At 37.2% G+C, this 18,972-nt stretch overlaps 1 protein-coding gene across 3 annotated transcripts in view; it reads left to right on the top strand.

Annotated features, from left to right (window-relative positions):
- The window catches only part of LOC128704311 (6-phosphofructo-2-kinase/fructose-2,6-bisphosphatase 1), a 103,855-nt gene that overhangs the window by 80,359 nt on the left and 4,524 nt on the right, over positions 1-18,972 (top strand). For 2 of the 3 annotated variants that reach the window (XM_053799456.2, XM_053799457.2), the window contains exon 11: positions 6,902-8,513. The exons of the other annotated variant lie outside the window; for it this stretch is intronic. In XM_053799456.2, coding sequence (XP_053655431.1) covers positions 6,902-7,138 — 237 coding nt within the window. In that variant the 3' untranslated portion in view covers positions 7,139-8,513. Of the gene's footprint in view, positions 1-6,901; positions 8,514-18,972 lie in introns of those variants that run through there. 3 annotated transcript variants of the gene reach the window in all.

The following is an 18,972-nucleotide window of genomic DNA, read 5'->3' as shown; positions in this document are numbered from 1 at the left end:
AACCCCATCTATAAATATATTAAACAACCACGGTGACATCACACATCCTTGTCTAAGGCCTACTTTTACTGGGAAATAATTTCCCTCTTTCCTATGTACTCTAACTTGAGCCTCACTATCCTCGTAAAAACTCTTCACTGCTTTCAGTAACCTACCTCCTACACCATACACTTGCAACATCTGCCACATTGCCCCCCTATCCACCCTGTCATATGCCTTTTCCAAATCCATAAATGCCACAAAGACCTCTTTAGCCTTATCTAAATACTGTTCACTTATATGTTTCACTGTGAACACCTAGTCCACACACCCCCTACCTTTCCTAAAGCCTCCTTGTTCATCTGCTATCCTATTCTCCGTCTTACTTTTAATTCTTTCAATAATAACTCTACCATACACTTTACCAGGTATACTCAACAGACTTATCCCCCTATAATTTTTGCACTCTCTTTTATCCCCTTTGCCTTTATACAAAGGAACTATGCATACTCTCTGCCAATCCCTAGGTACCTTACCCTCTTCCATACATTTATTAAATAATTGCACCAACCACTCCAAAACTATATCCCCACCTGCTTTTAACATTTCTATCTTTATCCCATCAATCCCGGCTGCCTTACCCCCTTTCATTTTACCTACTGCCTCACAAACTTCCCCCACACTCACAATTGGCTCTTCCTCACTCCTACAAGATGTTATTCCTCCTTGCCCTATACACGAAATCACAGCTTCCCTATCTTCATCAACATTTAACAATTCCTCAAAATATTCCCTCCATCTTCCCAATACCTCTAACTCTCCATTTAATAACTCTCCTCTCCTATTTTTAACTGACAAATCCATTTGTTCTCTAGGCTTCCTTAACTTGTTAATCTCACTCCAAAACTTTTTCTTATTTTCAACAAAATTTGTTGATAACATCTCACCCACTCTCTCATTTGCTCTCTTTTTACATTGCTTCACCACTCTCTTAACCTCTCTCTTTTTCTCCATATACTCTTCCCTCCTTGCATCACTTCTACTTTGTAAAAACTTCTCATATGCTAACTTTTTCTCCCTTACCACTCTCTTTACATCATCATTCCACCAATCGCTCCTCTTCCCTCCCGCACCCACTTTCCTGTAACCACAAACTTCTGCTGAACACACTAACACTACATTTTTAAACCTACCCCATACCTCTTCGACCCCATTGCCTATGCTCTCATTAGCCCCTCTATCCTCCAATAGCTGTTTATATCTTTCCCTAACTGCCTCCTCTTTTAGTTTATAAACCTTCACCTCTCTCTTCCCTGATGCTTCTATTCTCCTTGTATCCCATCTACCTTTTACTCTCAGTGTAGCTACAACTAGAAAGTAATCTGATATATCTGTGGCCCCTCTATAAACATGTACATCCTGAAGTCTACTCAACAGTCTTTTATCTACCAATACATAATCCAACAAACTACTGTCATTTCGCCCTACATCATATCTTGTATACTTATTTACCCTCTTTTTCTTAAAATATGTATTACCTATAACTAAACCCCTTTCTATACAAAGTTCAATCAAAGGGCTCCCATTATCATTTACACCTGGCACCCCAAACTTACCTACCACACCCTCTCTAAAAGTTTTTCCTACTTTAGCATTTAGGTCCCCTACCACAATTACTCTCTCACTTGGTTCAAAGGCTCCTATACATTCACTTAACATCTCCCAAAATCTCTCTCTCTCCTCTGTATTCCTCTCTTCTCCAGGTGCATACACGTATATACGTATATACGTATATGCTTCTAAACTGTTGTATTCTGAGCACCTCTGCAAAAACAGTGATTATGTGCGAGTGTGGTGAAAGTGTTGAATGATGATGAAAGTATTTTCTTTTTGGGGATTTTCTTTCTTTTTTGGGTCACCCTGCTTCGGTGGGAGACGGCCGACTTGTTGAAAAAAAAAAAAATGATAGATCATATGAATTGTGTTAGAGGAGAAATGTAGTTTAAACTTTCTGCAAATGGTGAAAGGCAGTTTTCACACAATGTTTCCTATATGACTGTCTATATGTATATAAATTAAAAATTACTTTATATTTTTTTTATAAATAGAGAAATGTAGATTTTTTTGTCTTGCATGTTTTGGAGTATTTTTATAGTGAGAATATAGAAATCTTATTTTAAAATTATGATAACATGTGTATGATAAAACCTTTAATTAATGGACCCCATTTTGTGGATTTTGGAAATTATGGACAAAAGTATTGGCTGGACAAATGCTGGAATCATCGGAGAAAATGGAAAAAAATTTGTAATTCCTGATTTTGTTTATAGTGATAGTGTCTAGCTGTCTTGTGAATTATCGGACCAAGTTTGATGAATCCAAAGTTTGTTACATACAGGCCAGAGTGCACATGTTCAGGACTGCTCTGTTTTCATTGTTCCCCAGTCCGTAGGTCGCCCATGCCAGTTTATTGTTTGTTCTCGCTCACATGTACATTCTTCACTCAGTCTCCAATTTTCCCTGGATTTAACAGTATTTTGTATAACTTCATTGACATATTAAGTAAATTGCAGTTAACAATAGCTTTCAAAACAAGTGGTGGTGCCAATAGGAAAAATATGGTTCTCAGTGTCAAGCAGCAACTTGAACTAATAAACAAGGGTGAGTCTGATATCTCAGTACCATGGCTATGTGAGGAATTTGGTATTAAGATATCTCTGTCTTCTCAGCCCTCTATATTTTCACTAGTCCACTTGCTCTAACTCAGAATAAAAGTTAATTCTGTGTTGCCACTGTTGATAGCAGCAGTTTACACTTAATTCCTCCACCACAGAAAGGTAAGTACAATTATAGTACTGTAAAAACTATATTGCTATAAAATTTTATACCATAAAATTATGTACCAATGCTTTACAATGGTACAACTTTTGATATTTCTAGTTTATGATGGTGTGATAGCAATGCATAGTCAGTACTGTACATTACTATACATTTAGTAATAGGATAAACTTGTACAGTGGACCCCCGGTTAACGATATTTTTTCACTCCAGAAGTATGTTCAGGTGCCAGTACTGACCGAATTTGTTCCCATAAGAAATATTGTGAAGTAGAATAGTCCATTTCAGACCCCCAAACATACACCTACAAACGCACTTACATAAATATACTTACATAATTGGTCGCATTCGGAGGTAATCGTTATGCGGGGGTTCACTGTATTCATTTAATTACTTCTCAATACTGGTATTTGGTTAGTTGCAGTAATTTTTTGTTTATTTACTTATTCAGTGACAGTATCTGTTTGGTTTGGACATGTAGAGAGGATGGAATGAAATAGAATGAATTTGAGAGTGTATAAATCTGTAGTGGAGGGAAGGCAAGGTAGGGGTTGGCCTAGGAAAGGTTGGAGGGAGGGGGTAAAGGAGGTTTTATGTGCAAGGGGCTTGGACTTCCAGCAAGCATGCATGAGCATGTTAGATAGGAGTGAATGGAGATAAATGGTTTTTAGGACTTGATGTGCTGTTGGAGTGTAAGCAAGGTAACATTTATGAAGGGATTCAGGGAAACTGGCAGGCTGGACTTGATTCCTAGAAATGGGAAGTACAGTGCTGGCACTCTGAAGGAGGGTTGTTAATGTTGCAGATTTATAACTGTAGTGTAAGCACGCCTCTGGCAAGACAGGTGATGGAGTGAATGATGATGAAAGTTTTTCTTTTTCAAGCCACCCTGCCTTGGTAGGAAATGGCTGATGTGTTAATAAATAAGAGAAATCATATTTATGTTCAATTCATGATATTTTCAACTTAAGTTGAGTTCGTTGGAACGTAATCCCATCGTAAGTCAAGGTGCACCTGTAGGACTGTACTGTATTACTACAGGTTACAGTACCTATATTCTTAAGGGTCATGTTGTCTTCTGAATCAGTGGACTTGGTCCAGCGACTTGGAACTTTGTCCATTTAAACTCACAAACTCATAATAACATGATAGAAAACTGGCTTAGAGTTTTACGACTTGCTCACCATGGGTTCTAACCCCACCCATAACGTGGTTTGTCCATCTAGGTTATGATGGTGAAAAATTTATTTAATAATTTGGAATCTATAAACAGTCAGCAGTAATATACATCCCTTCCTCTTATTAATCCATTAATTAGAAGGTTTATTCTACTGTAATAATAATAGAATACAGCTGTCTGTGTAGCAATCATTTAATATTTATTTTTATCATTCATAGATAAGGCTGGGCTTTGAAATGAGCTGAGGTAGAATAACATATATTAGCCTGTAAAATTAATCTCTGTTAAAAAGTGATATTTCATTTGTAAAGTACTGTAGCCCCATGATCATGTTGCGACGTCACAGCATCACGACTTGGTTATAAGTGTAGCTTAAAGGAAGCTACTATTGTTTTGAACCCAATAAATTGTTCATTACCACTGTAACTTGCTTATTAAACACAGACATTATGGTCCAGCCCCTGGACCCATTATTTGCTTTAGTAAGCCACATTATGGATGTGGGGTCCATAATGTAGATATTAAACAAATGTATTATAGTGAACAATATATGGGGAATCAAACTCTTACATCAATTGACATATGAATAGATAATTATGTACATGGTTTTCACTGGTGGGTACTTGACTTTTTAAATACTGACATGACATGATGTAGCCCAAGGTAGTTGTAGTGAAACAGTACACTGACAGCTATTGAAAAGACACACAACAGAAGCAGACCTTTTTTTAAATACTCTACAACTTTTCATCTACAAAAGTCTTTAAGCCTCGTATAGACAAAAATGTGTAGGAGACATACATGTATGTATGCATGAGGGATTAGCTAGAATCTGAAACAGGGAGCACCACAAGAATGTGTGATGTTAATCTTGATTTAATATCTCTCTTAATGGACTATTTATGCAGCAAGATTAAAGAAATAATGAAGACAATAGAATATAAGGATGTTCTGATAATTTGGTATCATCTCAGTCTGAAAATAAATGAATGGATATCATCATTAACAAAGAAAAAGAACCCATGTTATTTGGCCATGTGACGTAGCCTTCAGTACTGAAGCTTTGGTATGGCATTGTTAGCACAGGAATACTTGGGTGAACAGAATACTGGTATGGAGTTGTTAGACTAGCGTTGCCTGGGTTAACTAAATATAGGTATGGCGTTGTGCTAGGCTAGAAATGCTTGGAGGAGACTTTCCATCTGCTTCACTGCTGGTTAATGAGAAATGATGATTAGCATTGAATTGTTACGTGGAATTTTTTTCTAATGTATTTAATGATTATTAGGTGAAAGTTGTATTTTAGTTTTCCTAATAATGTCAGACTCTTAGGAGATCATCTGCTCACCTGTATATTAAAAGGATCTTTAACAACTCAGGAGGTTACAAATCTTAAACTTTTAAAGCTACTAATCCTTGCCTTTGATAAAACTTATGGTAAAACTTAAAACTACTAATCCTTGCCTTTGATAAAACTTTTGGTATTTGTGCTGGTAAAAGTAATAATGATATTTATCTTGCTAGAAATCACAACTTAAAAACAGAGAGAATCTGGCATAAAATGTATGAACAGGTGTAGGATTTCTGGTGTGTAGCAGAAATGCTGTACTCTTACAATTCTCTCCTCAAACCCTACTCAGTACTTTGAATGTGTTGATATTGGACATATTTTTGTGGTGATTAGCTGTTTGTAGCTACAGAAGCAGAGCAAAATTTGTTGTGTACCTTCTTTGGCATTTAATATAACATAAAGTTTAGGAAAGGTATCAGTGGTTATAGCACTTAATCTTCTCTTGCTAACCATTCCATTGATCTATCATTTTGTTTGCAGAGAAAAGCTTTTTGCTAGCTCTCTGGTGTTGTCTGAGCGTTTGTGTTGTGAAGATGGAGGGAAGGGTCTTGTATGTTTTTAAAACTGGTCTAACTAATTACGTATATTTAAAGTTTATGGGAACTTTGCTGCAGAAAACTCAACCTGTCCTCCAAGAGGTAACTGGGGTTGCCAGTTATTAAAGCAAGAGTGTTGTCTCACTTGCTGCCAGATGTAAGCTTTGTTTATGTGATTTTATTATTGGCAGCTAACTATACGTAAATATTTGTTCATTTATGTCAAGTTAATTTAATCTGACCTAGAATAACAAATATTTAATTTTAGTTTTGGTTTAGACTGTAGAAATTGATACATTATAACTTATGTAAAAAATTAACTTCTTATTTGGAGGACAGATTGGATAATGTTGGTTATGGGTGTTAACAATTTCAGAAATCTCTGTATTTAAAACAGAATATCATAATTCTGAGCAAAGTTTTTATTTACCAATTTGTTAAGTGGTCTTATAGTTCTGTTAATAAATTAATCCTGTTTTCAAGTATGTTTTTTCATAAAAAATTTGCAGTTGCATTGAAATATATTCAGAGCCCATTCATCATATGTGTATGGTTAATTGGCTTATTATATTGCTGCTTAACTGTTTTTTTCATTGGTTTATGTAAAGGATTTCACTGGACATTTGAGGAACTAGGGAAAAACAGTACCTTTAATATGTATATGTATATACAGTGGACCCCCGGATAATGATATTATTTCAATCCAGAAGTCTGTTTGGGTGCCGTTATAGACCGAATTTGTTCCCATAAGAGATATTGTGAATTAGATTAGTCCGTTTCAGACCCCCAAAAATACACCTACAAAAGCACTTAGAAAAATACACTTACATAATTGGTCGAGTTGGGAGCTGATCGTTATGCGGGGGTCCACTGTATATATATATATGTATCTATATATATATATATATATACGTACACAAGACTGACTTTTTTTAATGTTATCAATGAGCTTTGTGTGTGGCTTGCTTTTCTTGTGCTCCTGTTTACGTGCTGGCCCGGGCACCTGTATTATTATAGATGACGCGCAGTGATGAGGGCAAGGAAGAAGACATGCAGGGAGCATCTAGCGAAGTTGACGTAATAGATGGAGTGCAAGTCAGTGTGTTACAAGGACTAGTGGAAGGATTGTCTGTGTATGACAATGTATCACCCAGCTCCCAAGATGACATGAATAGCCAACTCGGGGCAGTGGGTGGTGCTCAGTTGCCCGAGTCAGCCCGTGCCCTCTCAGCATTTAGACGATCACGGGAATGAGATTTAGGCGACGTCATGAAGAGCTAATCAGACTGACTGCCAACAATGTTCAAACTAAATGATAATGTAGTAGCAGAAATTCCTAATTGAAAATGGTTGTAAAAGACAATACATATAGAGAAATTGTTTTTTTTTATTAGGAATTATAAGCTCATATTAGTATATTAAGATGAACTTGTATCTTCACAGTTAAAGTTTTGCAATTGTCTTGTCCCAGAAACATATATTAACTCTTAGTTTGTTGATAGATTATCTATTATGAAAAGGTTGTGATAAATGATGAATACACAGTAATACTGTAGATAAAGGTATGCTCAACCGATGATTCATTGATGTACAAATTGGCCAAACAGAATCTTAATACAAAGTAACTGTGTACAATGTTTTGTAGATGATCATTTATTTTTAAGCATAGATTATTGTACTTTTAACTTATTATGCTCATGATATAGCATGTAGATTATGTAAATTTAATTGTGTATTTTGGGACAGTAGTGATGGTATCTATTTTTTAATTTTAAAAGCATGATACAGTATGAGTTTGTGATGGATGAATCTTCTTTTTTTATTTTCATGAAATGAGTGATGGGAAAATGAGTGAGCAATTGAATAAATAGTTTACTGAGAATTGCTTAAAATTTTCAGATTACTACATATAAATATTATAGAACAAATTCTTGATAAAAGGTCGTAATAATATGATTGCAAATAATCCACTGAACGGGTGGGGTTAAGAGCCCACACCGATGGAGTTTTACCACTCACTTTCCATGGGTCTTAACCCCACCTGTTTTGTGGTTCGGTTTGTTTAAAAATTTTCATTCTTCTATAAGAAGAGAAAAACAGCATCTTTCAGGGAAGTTTGATTTACATCTGCTGTAGACTGGGCTTTAAGAGAAGACAAGAGGTGTTTTAACAACTGGAGAATATAATAAACTATGATTCACTAAATACTGAAATTGGGATGCTGTGAGCCTAACTTTACTCATAAACCTGTATGGGTTTAGTGCTTATTTAATATAAGAATAATCTGCTTCTGTAGCTGCAGACAGGTGAATGGGTAATCACATGTATGCACCCAGTATTAAGTGATCTGTTTTGATTGGTATGCATGTGCTATGCAGTAGTGAGAAGAGGCACACATATCATGTCTTCAGAGTTGAAATGACAAAAGTCCTTCACATATGTTTAGCAAGAAAGAAAACACATTGTTGTCTTCACTTCATTTACTTCTAGTAATATATTAACATAGACTTGAGTTTTGTAAGTGTGAAGTATCTATCTATACACTATGTGCACTCTGAAGGATGGTTAGTGCAGATTTACAGTGGACCCCCGGTTAACGATATTTTTTCACTCCAGAAGTATGTTCAGGTGCCAGTACTGACCGAATTTGTTCCCATAAGAAATATTGTGAAGTAAATTAGTCCATTTCAGACCCCCAAACATACACGTACAAATGCACTTACATAAATACACTTACATAATTGGTCGCATTCGGAGGTAATCGTTATGCGGGGGTTCACTGTATATGCAGTTTTCAGGGGTTGAATCTTAGCTCCTGGCCCTGAGATGTGCTTTAGAAGGTCCCTTCAGCTGTGATGTTCATCCACTTGTGCAAAAGACACTTCAAGAATGAATGACGGTGAATTTATTTCCTTCTTTGGGTCTGCATAATTTGGTTGGAAGCATCTAATGTGTAAAAAAAAAATTACTGCATATAGTACTCAAGACATGAGTGCTATGGTTTTCAAACCATGTGATGTTTACCAATGAATTTAGAATTATTCATAATGCAACATTATAAATTATGTATAACAAAAAAAGGCACAATACTGTGACTGGAACGATACACAAATAACCCGCACATAGAAGAGAGGAGCTTACGACGACGTTTCAGTCTGACTTGGACCATTTACAAAGTCCAAGTTGGACCGAAACATCGTCGTAAGCTCATCTCTTCTATGTGCGGGTTATTTGTGTATAAATTATGTATGTAGATTCTGGGTCATATCATCCTGGATGACTGAGATATAAATCATATATTTTTGTAATCAAAGCAACAATGTTTTCTGGGTAGATTGTTAATTGATGCAATATTTTCTCTGCATTTTGGGAAGCTTCCTACTTTTCCTTAATATGTATTGTTACATCTGTTAAAATTTTATGCAGAATTTTCATTAGTAAGAGTTAATATTTTTACCAAAGTACGTAAACATTTTCACATTTTTATTAACATGCTTTTCTAAATATTATAACACTCGGTAGCATGTTTTTGCTCATGATGACTCTCATTTTCTATATATTTTATGTACAGAATGTCTGATAAATTATTTTGCATGAAATTAGTTTTTTTCTTATTGAGGTTTAAAATCTCATTGATATACTGTTAATAATATTCACTAAATCATTTCTCTTGTATAGTTACTTAAGGGATAGACTTCTGTAGCTGCTCATTATTCCTCATGTTGCTCACTTTGTTCATCATATATCTTTTAACTCGCTCTCTCTCTCTCTTGTATGGTATTGCACTGAATTACAGAAGTATGAAATCAAACTTCTGAGTTCTGGGAAATTCTGAAACTTAGCCTTTTATTGCCAGATGAACAAAGGAAATTTGTGAAAGCCCCTGAAATCAAGGAACAAAGTTTGTGAGAGTTTTCCACTGGAATCTTGTTATGTTTTGATCAAGTGCATTTTTAATATGTACTGTAGTTGTTTGTAGCATATGTGATATGCTCAGTTACTTTTAATGATAATTTTTTTTTTTTTAACTTTAATACATCAGTATTGCTAAGACATTAACCTGCAACATCTGGGTCAGATGATACACACACTTCCATGTGTCAACATATCCATCGTTGACCTTAACTTAGACTTTCTGCTGCACCTTCAGTCAGATCATGTCTGAAGGAATTCTAATGTATCAGTGTAATTCTACCATGTTCCTCTTGGAACTGGGGATAAGTTGGGACCAGTCTAAGTATAGACTAATTTACGAACACAAAGGCACAGTACCGTGACTAGAACATTACACAAATAATCCGCCCTCCTCTAGCATATATACTGGCTCCCTTACCTTCGTGCGCTAGTGTTACTAGTTAATGGACCAAGTTAGACTGAAATGTCGTCATATAGTTTCTTTCTCCTATGTGTGTTATTTGTGTATAGACTAATTGCTTCTAGCAGCTCCATTTTCATATTGTTGAAACTTCAATTTAACAGGTTAAAAGTATCAAACTTGAAAGACCCAAAGTTGTTCATCCTCTATCAGTCTATATTAAAGGGGCTGTTTCACTGTAGACCATATATTCCATCCGGATACTTGCATTCACAGTGTCTTTGCTGAATGCCGGCTTGTTGTGTCTATTCTTTTGATTTAGAGAAATCTTATGATACTGCCTGGTAGTATGTCTACTTTAATCATGCCCATTATTTTGGGATATGACATGCTTGGTGCCACTTTGGCATTAAGATCAGCAATAGCATTCAGACCTACTTTGGTTGAGCTGAAGGTGTTGTATACCACAAAGGTGCAATAACTGATTTTGGTCAAGCTGAACATACAATATACCACAAAAGATGCATAATCAGTACTCTCTTCTTCCTAATAACCATCAGTCATCTCATCAAGGTTCTCCCTCATGATTTTGCTATTGCTTATCCTTGGTACAGACAGTCAGCTGGTGGTTACAACACTCAAAATGGTGCACTTACTGTTGAATCTCTTTATATGGTTTTTAGTTTCCTGTGTCCAAAATGAACTTGATCTTTTTCACAATGCCTTGTTATTCACTGTGTTACTTTATCTTAGTTTACTAAACTGTAAAGCTCCTTGGCATTCTCTTTGATTGTCATATGTTATGGAAATCCCATATATCTTAACTGAAAGCTGTCTTAAGCAGAACGAATGACACACAAAATCATAAATCTATGTTTGGTGAGTTAGTAGACTCTAGGTAGTAGGTTGGTAGACAGCAACTGCCCATGGAGGTATTACCATCCTGCCACGTGAGTGTAAAACAAAAGCCTGTAATTGTTTTACATGATGGTAGAATTGCTGGTGTCTTTTTTTTTTTTTGTCTTGTAAATGTGCAAGATTTCAGGTACGTCTTGCTACTTTTACTTAGTTAGGTCACACTACACATGCATGTACAAACATATATATACACACTCCTCTGAGTTTTCTTCTATTTTCTTACTAGTTCTTGTTCTTGTTTATTTCCTCTTATCTCCATGGGGAAGTGGAATAGAATTCTTCCTCCATAAGCCATGCGTGTTGTAAGAGGCGACTAAAATGCCGGGAGCAAGGGGCTAGTAATCCCTTCTCTTGTACACATTACTAAAGTTAGCAAGAGAAACTTTCCTTTTTTCTTTTTGGGCCACCCTGCCTCAGTGGGATACGGCCAGTGTGTTGAATGAAGAAGTTAGTAAACTGAATTTACTCCAGATTTTACTGTAGTTTCAGTGCTTCTTTTTACTAAAGTATAAATTATAACTCCAAATTCTGTGTCATTTTTCTGAGAGGCTGATAGGAGTTACGTCAAGGTATCCGTGAATGTACAAGAACTCGGCAGCATCCTAATAAGGATCACACACACTGGGACAACCAGTTTCTCTTTGAGACTACAAGTGACTTTCAGACCTATAATCACAACATAAAAATATGCTGAATAGCATCAGGAACTCTACCCATTCACTAACTAATCATCATCAGACTGCATATACAGGAGGGCCTCACATATACAGAACCTTCTTTTTAGTCTTCCATGCTTTCGTTGGCTTAAAATGGAGCCATTATTCATTATGTTCCACCTGCTTGGGATTGTCACCAGCAGGTGGAACAATGGCTCAGTTGAAAGCCAATGAAAATGTGAAACACCGAAGATAGGTGTCTGTGGGCCTGTATACAGATGAATAGCCAGGTAGGAAGTGTTTACCATCAGAGGTTTGGCACTGAAATTATATACGACCTATTTAATACATATGAGATTTTTATGGTCCCTAACCTGGAGGAGATGCAAATCTGTTATTGGTTAAAAATTTCTGCAAAACCTGGTGATGAACATTAATATTTGCAACACCATAAACAGCTTAATAGAGAGTTTATTTATTAATGCCTTAGGCTGAATCAAGTTTTAAAGAATCGTTAAACTTACTGATCATTAGACGACTAGAATTTGTCATACACAGTAATGGTAGCTCTGTTGTAGTTGTTCAGCTTGCATCTGAAAAAATGCAGGTTGGAATCCTGAGTGAGGCAAGATGTATGAACAAGTGTTCCAGTTCTGGGCGAGGTGAAATGTATGAACAAGTGTTTCAGTTGGGGGGGAGGTGAGATGTATGAGCAAGGGTTCCAGTCCTGGGTGAGGCAAGATACATGAGCAAGTGTTTCAGTCAAGGTTGAGGTGAGATGTATGAGCCATTGCTTCAATCCTGGGTGAGGCAAGATGTATGAGCCAGTGTTCCAGTCCTGGGTGAGGCAAGATGTATGAGCAAGTGTTTCATGCCTGGTTGAGGCAAGATGTATGAGCCAGTGTTCCAGTCCTGGGTGAGGCAAGATGTATGAGCAAGTGTTTCACACCTGGTTGAGGTGAGATGTATGAGCAAGTGTTTCACACCTGGGTGAGGCAAGATGTATGAGTAAGTGTTCCAGTCCTGGTTGAAGCGAGATGTATGTGCCAGTGCTTCAATTCTGGGTGAGGCAAGATGTGTGAGCAAGTGTTTTTATATATACTGCCCCTGATCACCTAGCAATAATTAAATACCTAGTACTGTAGTTACTTGGCTGTGGGTGACATCCTAGGGAAGAGGACCTACAAACCCCCAATAGTAATCAGCCACACTGCTTCACTTTAATGAGTTATTTTCATTTATCCTCCTGGATTAATAATCTGAGTAAAGTTTTCTTCAACTGATGATCACGCACACTGTTAGTCTCATACAGCGCCATAACAAGTTTACCTCATTTATGAATCCTCATATAAATTGCTCCAATATTGTTTGTATTGATATTAATTGTCTAATAGTCATATGATGTTTATAAAAGTAAAATATTTATGATGTACAGTATTTTTTTATTTTTGGGGGTTATAAGCATGCAAAATTTTAGTAAACCTGGAGGGGGCTTCAGGGGTCAATGCCCCCACAGCCCGGTCTGTGACCAGGCCCATGTCAGGTGGGTTATTAGAGGATTTAGTGATAAATATAATCTATTTTAACTATTGAAATTTGACTAAAAGACAAATAATGCATTAACTTTATTTAGTTAATTTATTTTATACTGTATAAAGTACATATATGAATTCAAAGGAATTGTTACCAGATAATGTTGAATATTTTTTCTGCTAGATGTTCATACAAAACACGGATGTTGTTGATGTTTTCTCATTATTAAGACAACATAATAAACCATACCCCCGGCCGGGATTGAACCCGCGGTCATAGAGTCTCAAAACTCCAGCCCGTCGCGTTAGCCACTAGACCAGCTAGCCACAATAAGATAGTGGCTAACGCGACGGGCTGGAGTTTTGAGACTCTATGACCGCGGGTTCAATCCCGGCCGGGGGTATGGTTTGTTTGCAATCGTGTCATTACGATTTCTTGAGTCAAGACAACATAATGGTAGTATTTTTAATATACTGTAGTATACATGTTTTTTGTAGGGTATAGTGAGTCAGGTGAAGTACTCTGACAGATACTTGCAGTGTGTTAACCAACTTTCAAAATAGCATTTCAGTTTCTAGATGATAGAAGCAGTTTCTAGATGATAGTAGCAGCTTCTAGATGATAGTAGTAGCTTCTAGATGACAGTAGTAGCTTCTAGATTATAGTAGCAGCTTCTAGATTATAGGAGCAGCTTCTAGATTATAGGAGCAGCTTCTAGATTATAGGAGCAGCTTCTAGATTATAGGAGCAGCTTCTAGATTATAGGAGCAGCTTCTAGATTATAGGAGCAGCTTCTAGATTATAGGAGCAGCTTCTAGATGATAGGAACAGCTTCTAGATGATAGGAACAGTTTCTAGATGATAGGAGCAGTTTCTAGATTATAGGAGCAGTTTCTAGATAATAGGAGCAGTTTCTAGATGATAGGAGCAGTTTCTAGATGATAGGAACAGTTTCTAGATGATAGGAACAGTTTCTAGATGATAGGAGCAGTTTCTAGATGATAGGAACAGTTTCTAGATGATAGCAGTTTCTAGATGATAGGAGCAGTTTCTAGATGATAGGAACAGTTTCTAGATGATAGGAACAGTTTCTAGATGATAGTAGCTTCTAGATGATAGGAGCTGCTTCTAGATTATAGGAGCAGCTTCTAGATTATAGGAGCAGCTTCTAGATGACAGGAACAGCTTCTAGATGATAGGAACAGCTTCTAGATGATAGGAACAGTTTCTAGATGATAGGAGCAGTTTCTAGATTATAGGAGCAGTTTCTAGATAATAGGAGCAGTTTCTAGATGATAGGAGCAGTTTCTAGATGATAGGAGCAGTTTCTAGATGATAGGAACAGTTTCTAGATGATAGGAACAGTTTCTAGATGATAGGAGCAGTTTCTAGATGATAGGAGCAGTTTCTAGATGATAGGAGCAGTTTCTAGATGATAGGAGCAGTTTCTAGATGATAGGAGCAGTTTCTAGATGATAGGAACAGTTTCTAGATGATAGGAACAGTTTCTAGATGATAGTAGCTTCTAGATGATAGGAGCTGCTTCTAGATGATAGTAGCTTCTAGATGATAGGAGCAGTTTCTAGATGATAGTAGCTTCTAGATAATATGAGCTGCTTCTAGATGATAGTAGCTGCTTCTAGATGATAGAAGCAGCTTCTAGATGATAGGAGCAGTTTCTAGATGATAGGAACAGTTTCTAGATGATAGGAACAGTTTCTAGATGATAGGAACAGTTTCTAGATGATAGGAGCTGCTTCTAGATGATAGTAGCTTCTAGATGATAGGAGCTGCTTCTGGATGATAGTAGCTTCTAGATGATAGTAGCTTCTAGATGATAGGAGCTGCTTCTAGATGATAGGAGCTGCTTCTAGATGATAGTAGCTTCTAGATGATAGGAGCTGCTTCTAGATGATAGTAGCTTCTAGATGATAGGAGCTGCTTCTAGATGATAGGAGCTGCTTCTAGATGATAGGAGCTGCTTCTAGATGATAGGAGCTGCTTCTAGATGATAGGAGCTGCTTCTAGATGATAGGAGCTGCTTCTAGATGATAGGAGCAGTTTCTAGATGATAGGAGCAGTTTCTAGATGATAGGAACAGTTTCTAGATGATAGGAACAGTTTCTAGATGATAGGAGCTGCTTCTAGATGATAGTAGCTTCTAGATGATAGGAGCTGCTTCTAGATGATAGTAGCTTCTAGATGATAGGAGCTGCTTCTAGATGATAGTAGCTTCTAGATGATAGGAGCTGCTTCTAGATGATAGTAGCTTCTAGATGATAGGAGCTGCTTCTAGATGATAGTAGCTTCTAGATGATAGGAGCTGCTTCTAGATGATAGAAGCTTCTAGATGATAGTAGCTTCTAGATGATAGAAGCTTCTAGATGATAGGAGCAGGTTCTAGATGATAGAAGTAGAGTGCACAAACAGTAGTTTGACCATTGGCATATAATCTAGAATTTGAAACAGAGTTGCAGTAACCTAATAAAATTCTTACATTTGCTTTCGTTTTTGATTCGCTGAGCAGTGTTCTCATTGAAAGTGCTGAGATATCTTATTATAGCTGAGGAGACAACACTGTAAATATCACTGGGGTGCTTTCTCTTGCATTTTAACAACAACAACAGAAGTCCTCAGCCCAAGACATAAGATCAGAGAAGTGCTGAATGAATTGCTTGTAAACTTAACAATCCACAGTAATAAAGGTAGAATTATCAACAATGTGTTAGATAAAAGAACACATACGCAGCTAATGTAACTTTTGGCAACGCTTCGCTCCTGAAGAGCAAAATGCTGCCATGGTGAAATGTCACTTTAGTTGTGTATGTGCCCTTTTACCTAATAAAAAAAAGTCCACGATCAGAGAAAATATGGATGGAACTATTACTGGACTTGAAAATTGGTAAACCATCTCTTATTGGGTGATGTATCACTGCTGATTAGGAATATTATTCTTTATTATTACTGTATATTTATTCAGAAACACTAAACCCACAGGGGTCATACAGTGCCTGGGGAATAGGAGGCAATTAGGTTTGACCCTAAAAAAATGGAAAGTGACTCCATTTCCTTGAATCAAGAGCCTTTCATCAGCTTTAGGAATGGTATATGATGCAGCTACTCTCTTGAGGAGAACCCTGTACAACGCAACAACAATTTATTTACATGTTGCTGGAGTTTTAGAATATACCTGCACTAGACTGTCAGGAAGATATGCAGAGCAATATAGACATGATATATGACTACCTAATAATAATAATAATAATTATAATAATAATTTTATTATTATTAGCACACTGGTCGATTCCCACCAAGGCAGGGTGGCCCGAAAAAGAAAAACTTTCACCATCATTCACCCCATCACTGTCTTGCCAGAAGGGTGCTTTACACTACAGTTTTTAAACTACAACATTAACACCCCTCCTTCAGAATAATAATTCTTTATTTCAGCATGATACAATGTTTCTACAGAGGTGAATGACATTTAGGTGTGCATGCAGAAAGCCCCTTAGTATGCAGAGCATTTTGGGTAAATTAAGACTAACTAAAAATTAAAATTGGGAATGACAGTTTCCTAAGTGTGCCTTATTTTTATTATTTTAGGGAAAGCATTCAACATGAACAGCTATACAGTGCCTTGGGAATGAGAGGAAATTAGGTTTGTTCCAAAGAAGGATGTGGACAGGTTCAATTCCTTAGATCAACGGGTCGTGTTGCATAATAGAGTTGTTGAATAGATTTTACAGTGGTCAATTACATGCAGGCAGGATTGTGGATGACTGAATTGCAATGAGTGGGACACCAGGAGTTAGTAAGTGATAGACAGCTAACACATTGAGAGGAAGAGCAGGAAGACAAGGGAGATCAGGAAGGAAAGGAAGATCAGGAAGGAATGGGAGAACGGGAAGGAAAGAGAGAGCAGAAGAAAGAGAAAGCAGAAACGTGTACACAAAAGGTCCCATAAAGGCCTAAGGTCAATAGCAATGACAAGGTTAGTATGTTCTTATGATCAGATCCACCTGGAGATATTTACATTGGAGCTGCCTCCTCTGAAGGGCTGGTGGGAAAGGTTGGTTGGTAGAAAAATGCTATATACAGATGGGTAGTGTAGAGGAGCATGGGGTTGGTTTGGGCACTTTTCAATGTTTGTGTTTTTGTGTGCATAATGTATCAGGTTTTGCAGGCAGTTTCTTTTGGATTGTCATAGCACGGGTACATGCATTTGCTATTTTGTCTGTGATAGTTTACATTCCAAGGTAAAAATGGTTTGCAGTTGAACTCTTCATGTGACCTTGTGCAAATACTACCTACCTGAGATAGGTTGATACAATTTGGATGCTTTGAAATTTTTTTTTAATAATGTTGTAAAATAAATTTCTCCAGGCAGATTCATTTGGATTGTGTTAGAGCACATAGATATATAGCTAAATTGTCTGAAATTTAACATTCCACGACAGAATGTTTTGGAGGTATATATGAAAAGATTACTGTCCATTTTCAATCCTCTAATGAGATCAGACCAAACACACAATAAGTACCAAGATCTTATGGTTTCACTATAGCTCTTAAGTATTTAGTAAGATTATTTCATTTTTACATTGCTGTTACCATCATTTATGTGTTATGATGATGACACGTGCAGCAGTTGGGTATCTTTATTGTTGAAACGTTTCTCCCACAAAGTAGACTTCCTCAGTCAGATACAAAGGCAGCAGGTGCAGTAGTGAAAAGAAGATAATGTAATCACTCCATCAACCTTCTAGAAATAATATTCAAGGTGGTCAGTCCCTCAGCCTGGAGAAGAGTTCAGCTCCAAATTCTTCTCCAGGCTGAGGGACTGACCACCTCAAATACTATCTCTCCGAGGTTGATGGACTGATTATATCATCTTCATTTCACTGCTACACCTGCTGCCTTTGTATCTGACTGAGGAAGTCTACTGTGTGGGAGAAACGTTTCAACAATAAAAATACCCAACTGCTACACATGTCTTAATCATCAGCTCATTGGTATTTTATACCATTTTCAATATGCATTGTTACCAAGGAAACAAGAATAGCATACATGTGTAGGGAAGGCAGCTCTTGGACCCATCCTTTGTGTACATGCTTACCTTCACCCATAAAAACTTTTCACTATAACTCTTGTATACCATGACTTAAGAAATCGTAATGACACGATTGCAAACAAACCATACCCCCGGCCGGGATTGAACCCGCGGTCATAGTCTCAGAACTCCAGCCCGTCACGTTAGCCACTAGACCAGCTAGCCACAATAAGATTCATCCAACTAGGTATATTTCTACACCATAGGAAGGTTAGCACAGGCACCTCTGTGACCACAAATGCAAGTTTTTACAGACGAATCTCCAGCTAGCGTGGCCGTGACGAACTCTAGCTCAAGTCCCTTCACTGCCGTCAACATGACTTAAGAAATCGTAATGACACGATTGCAAACAAACCATACCCCCGGCCGGGATTGAACCCGCGGTCATAGAGTCTCAAAACTCCAGCCCGGCCGGGGGTATGGTTTGTTTGCAATCGTGTCATTACGATTTCTTAAGTCATGTTGAGCTAGAGTTCGTCACGGCCACGCTAGCTGGAGATTCGTCTGTAAAAACTTGCATTTGTGGTCACAGAGGTGCCTGTGCTAACCTTCCTATGGT

Source organism: Cherax quadricarinatus, chromosome 84 (assembly GCF_038502225.1).
Source record: "Cherax quadricarinatus isolate ZL_2023a chromosome 84, ASM3850222v1, whole genome shotgun sequence".
Lineage (NCBI taxonomy): Eukaryota > Metazoa > Arthropoda > Malacostraca > Decapoda > Parastacidae > Cherax > Cherax quadricarinatus.
Note: the sequence above shows the minus strand (reverse complement) of the source record. Positions and strands in the feature narration are given on the sequence as shown.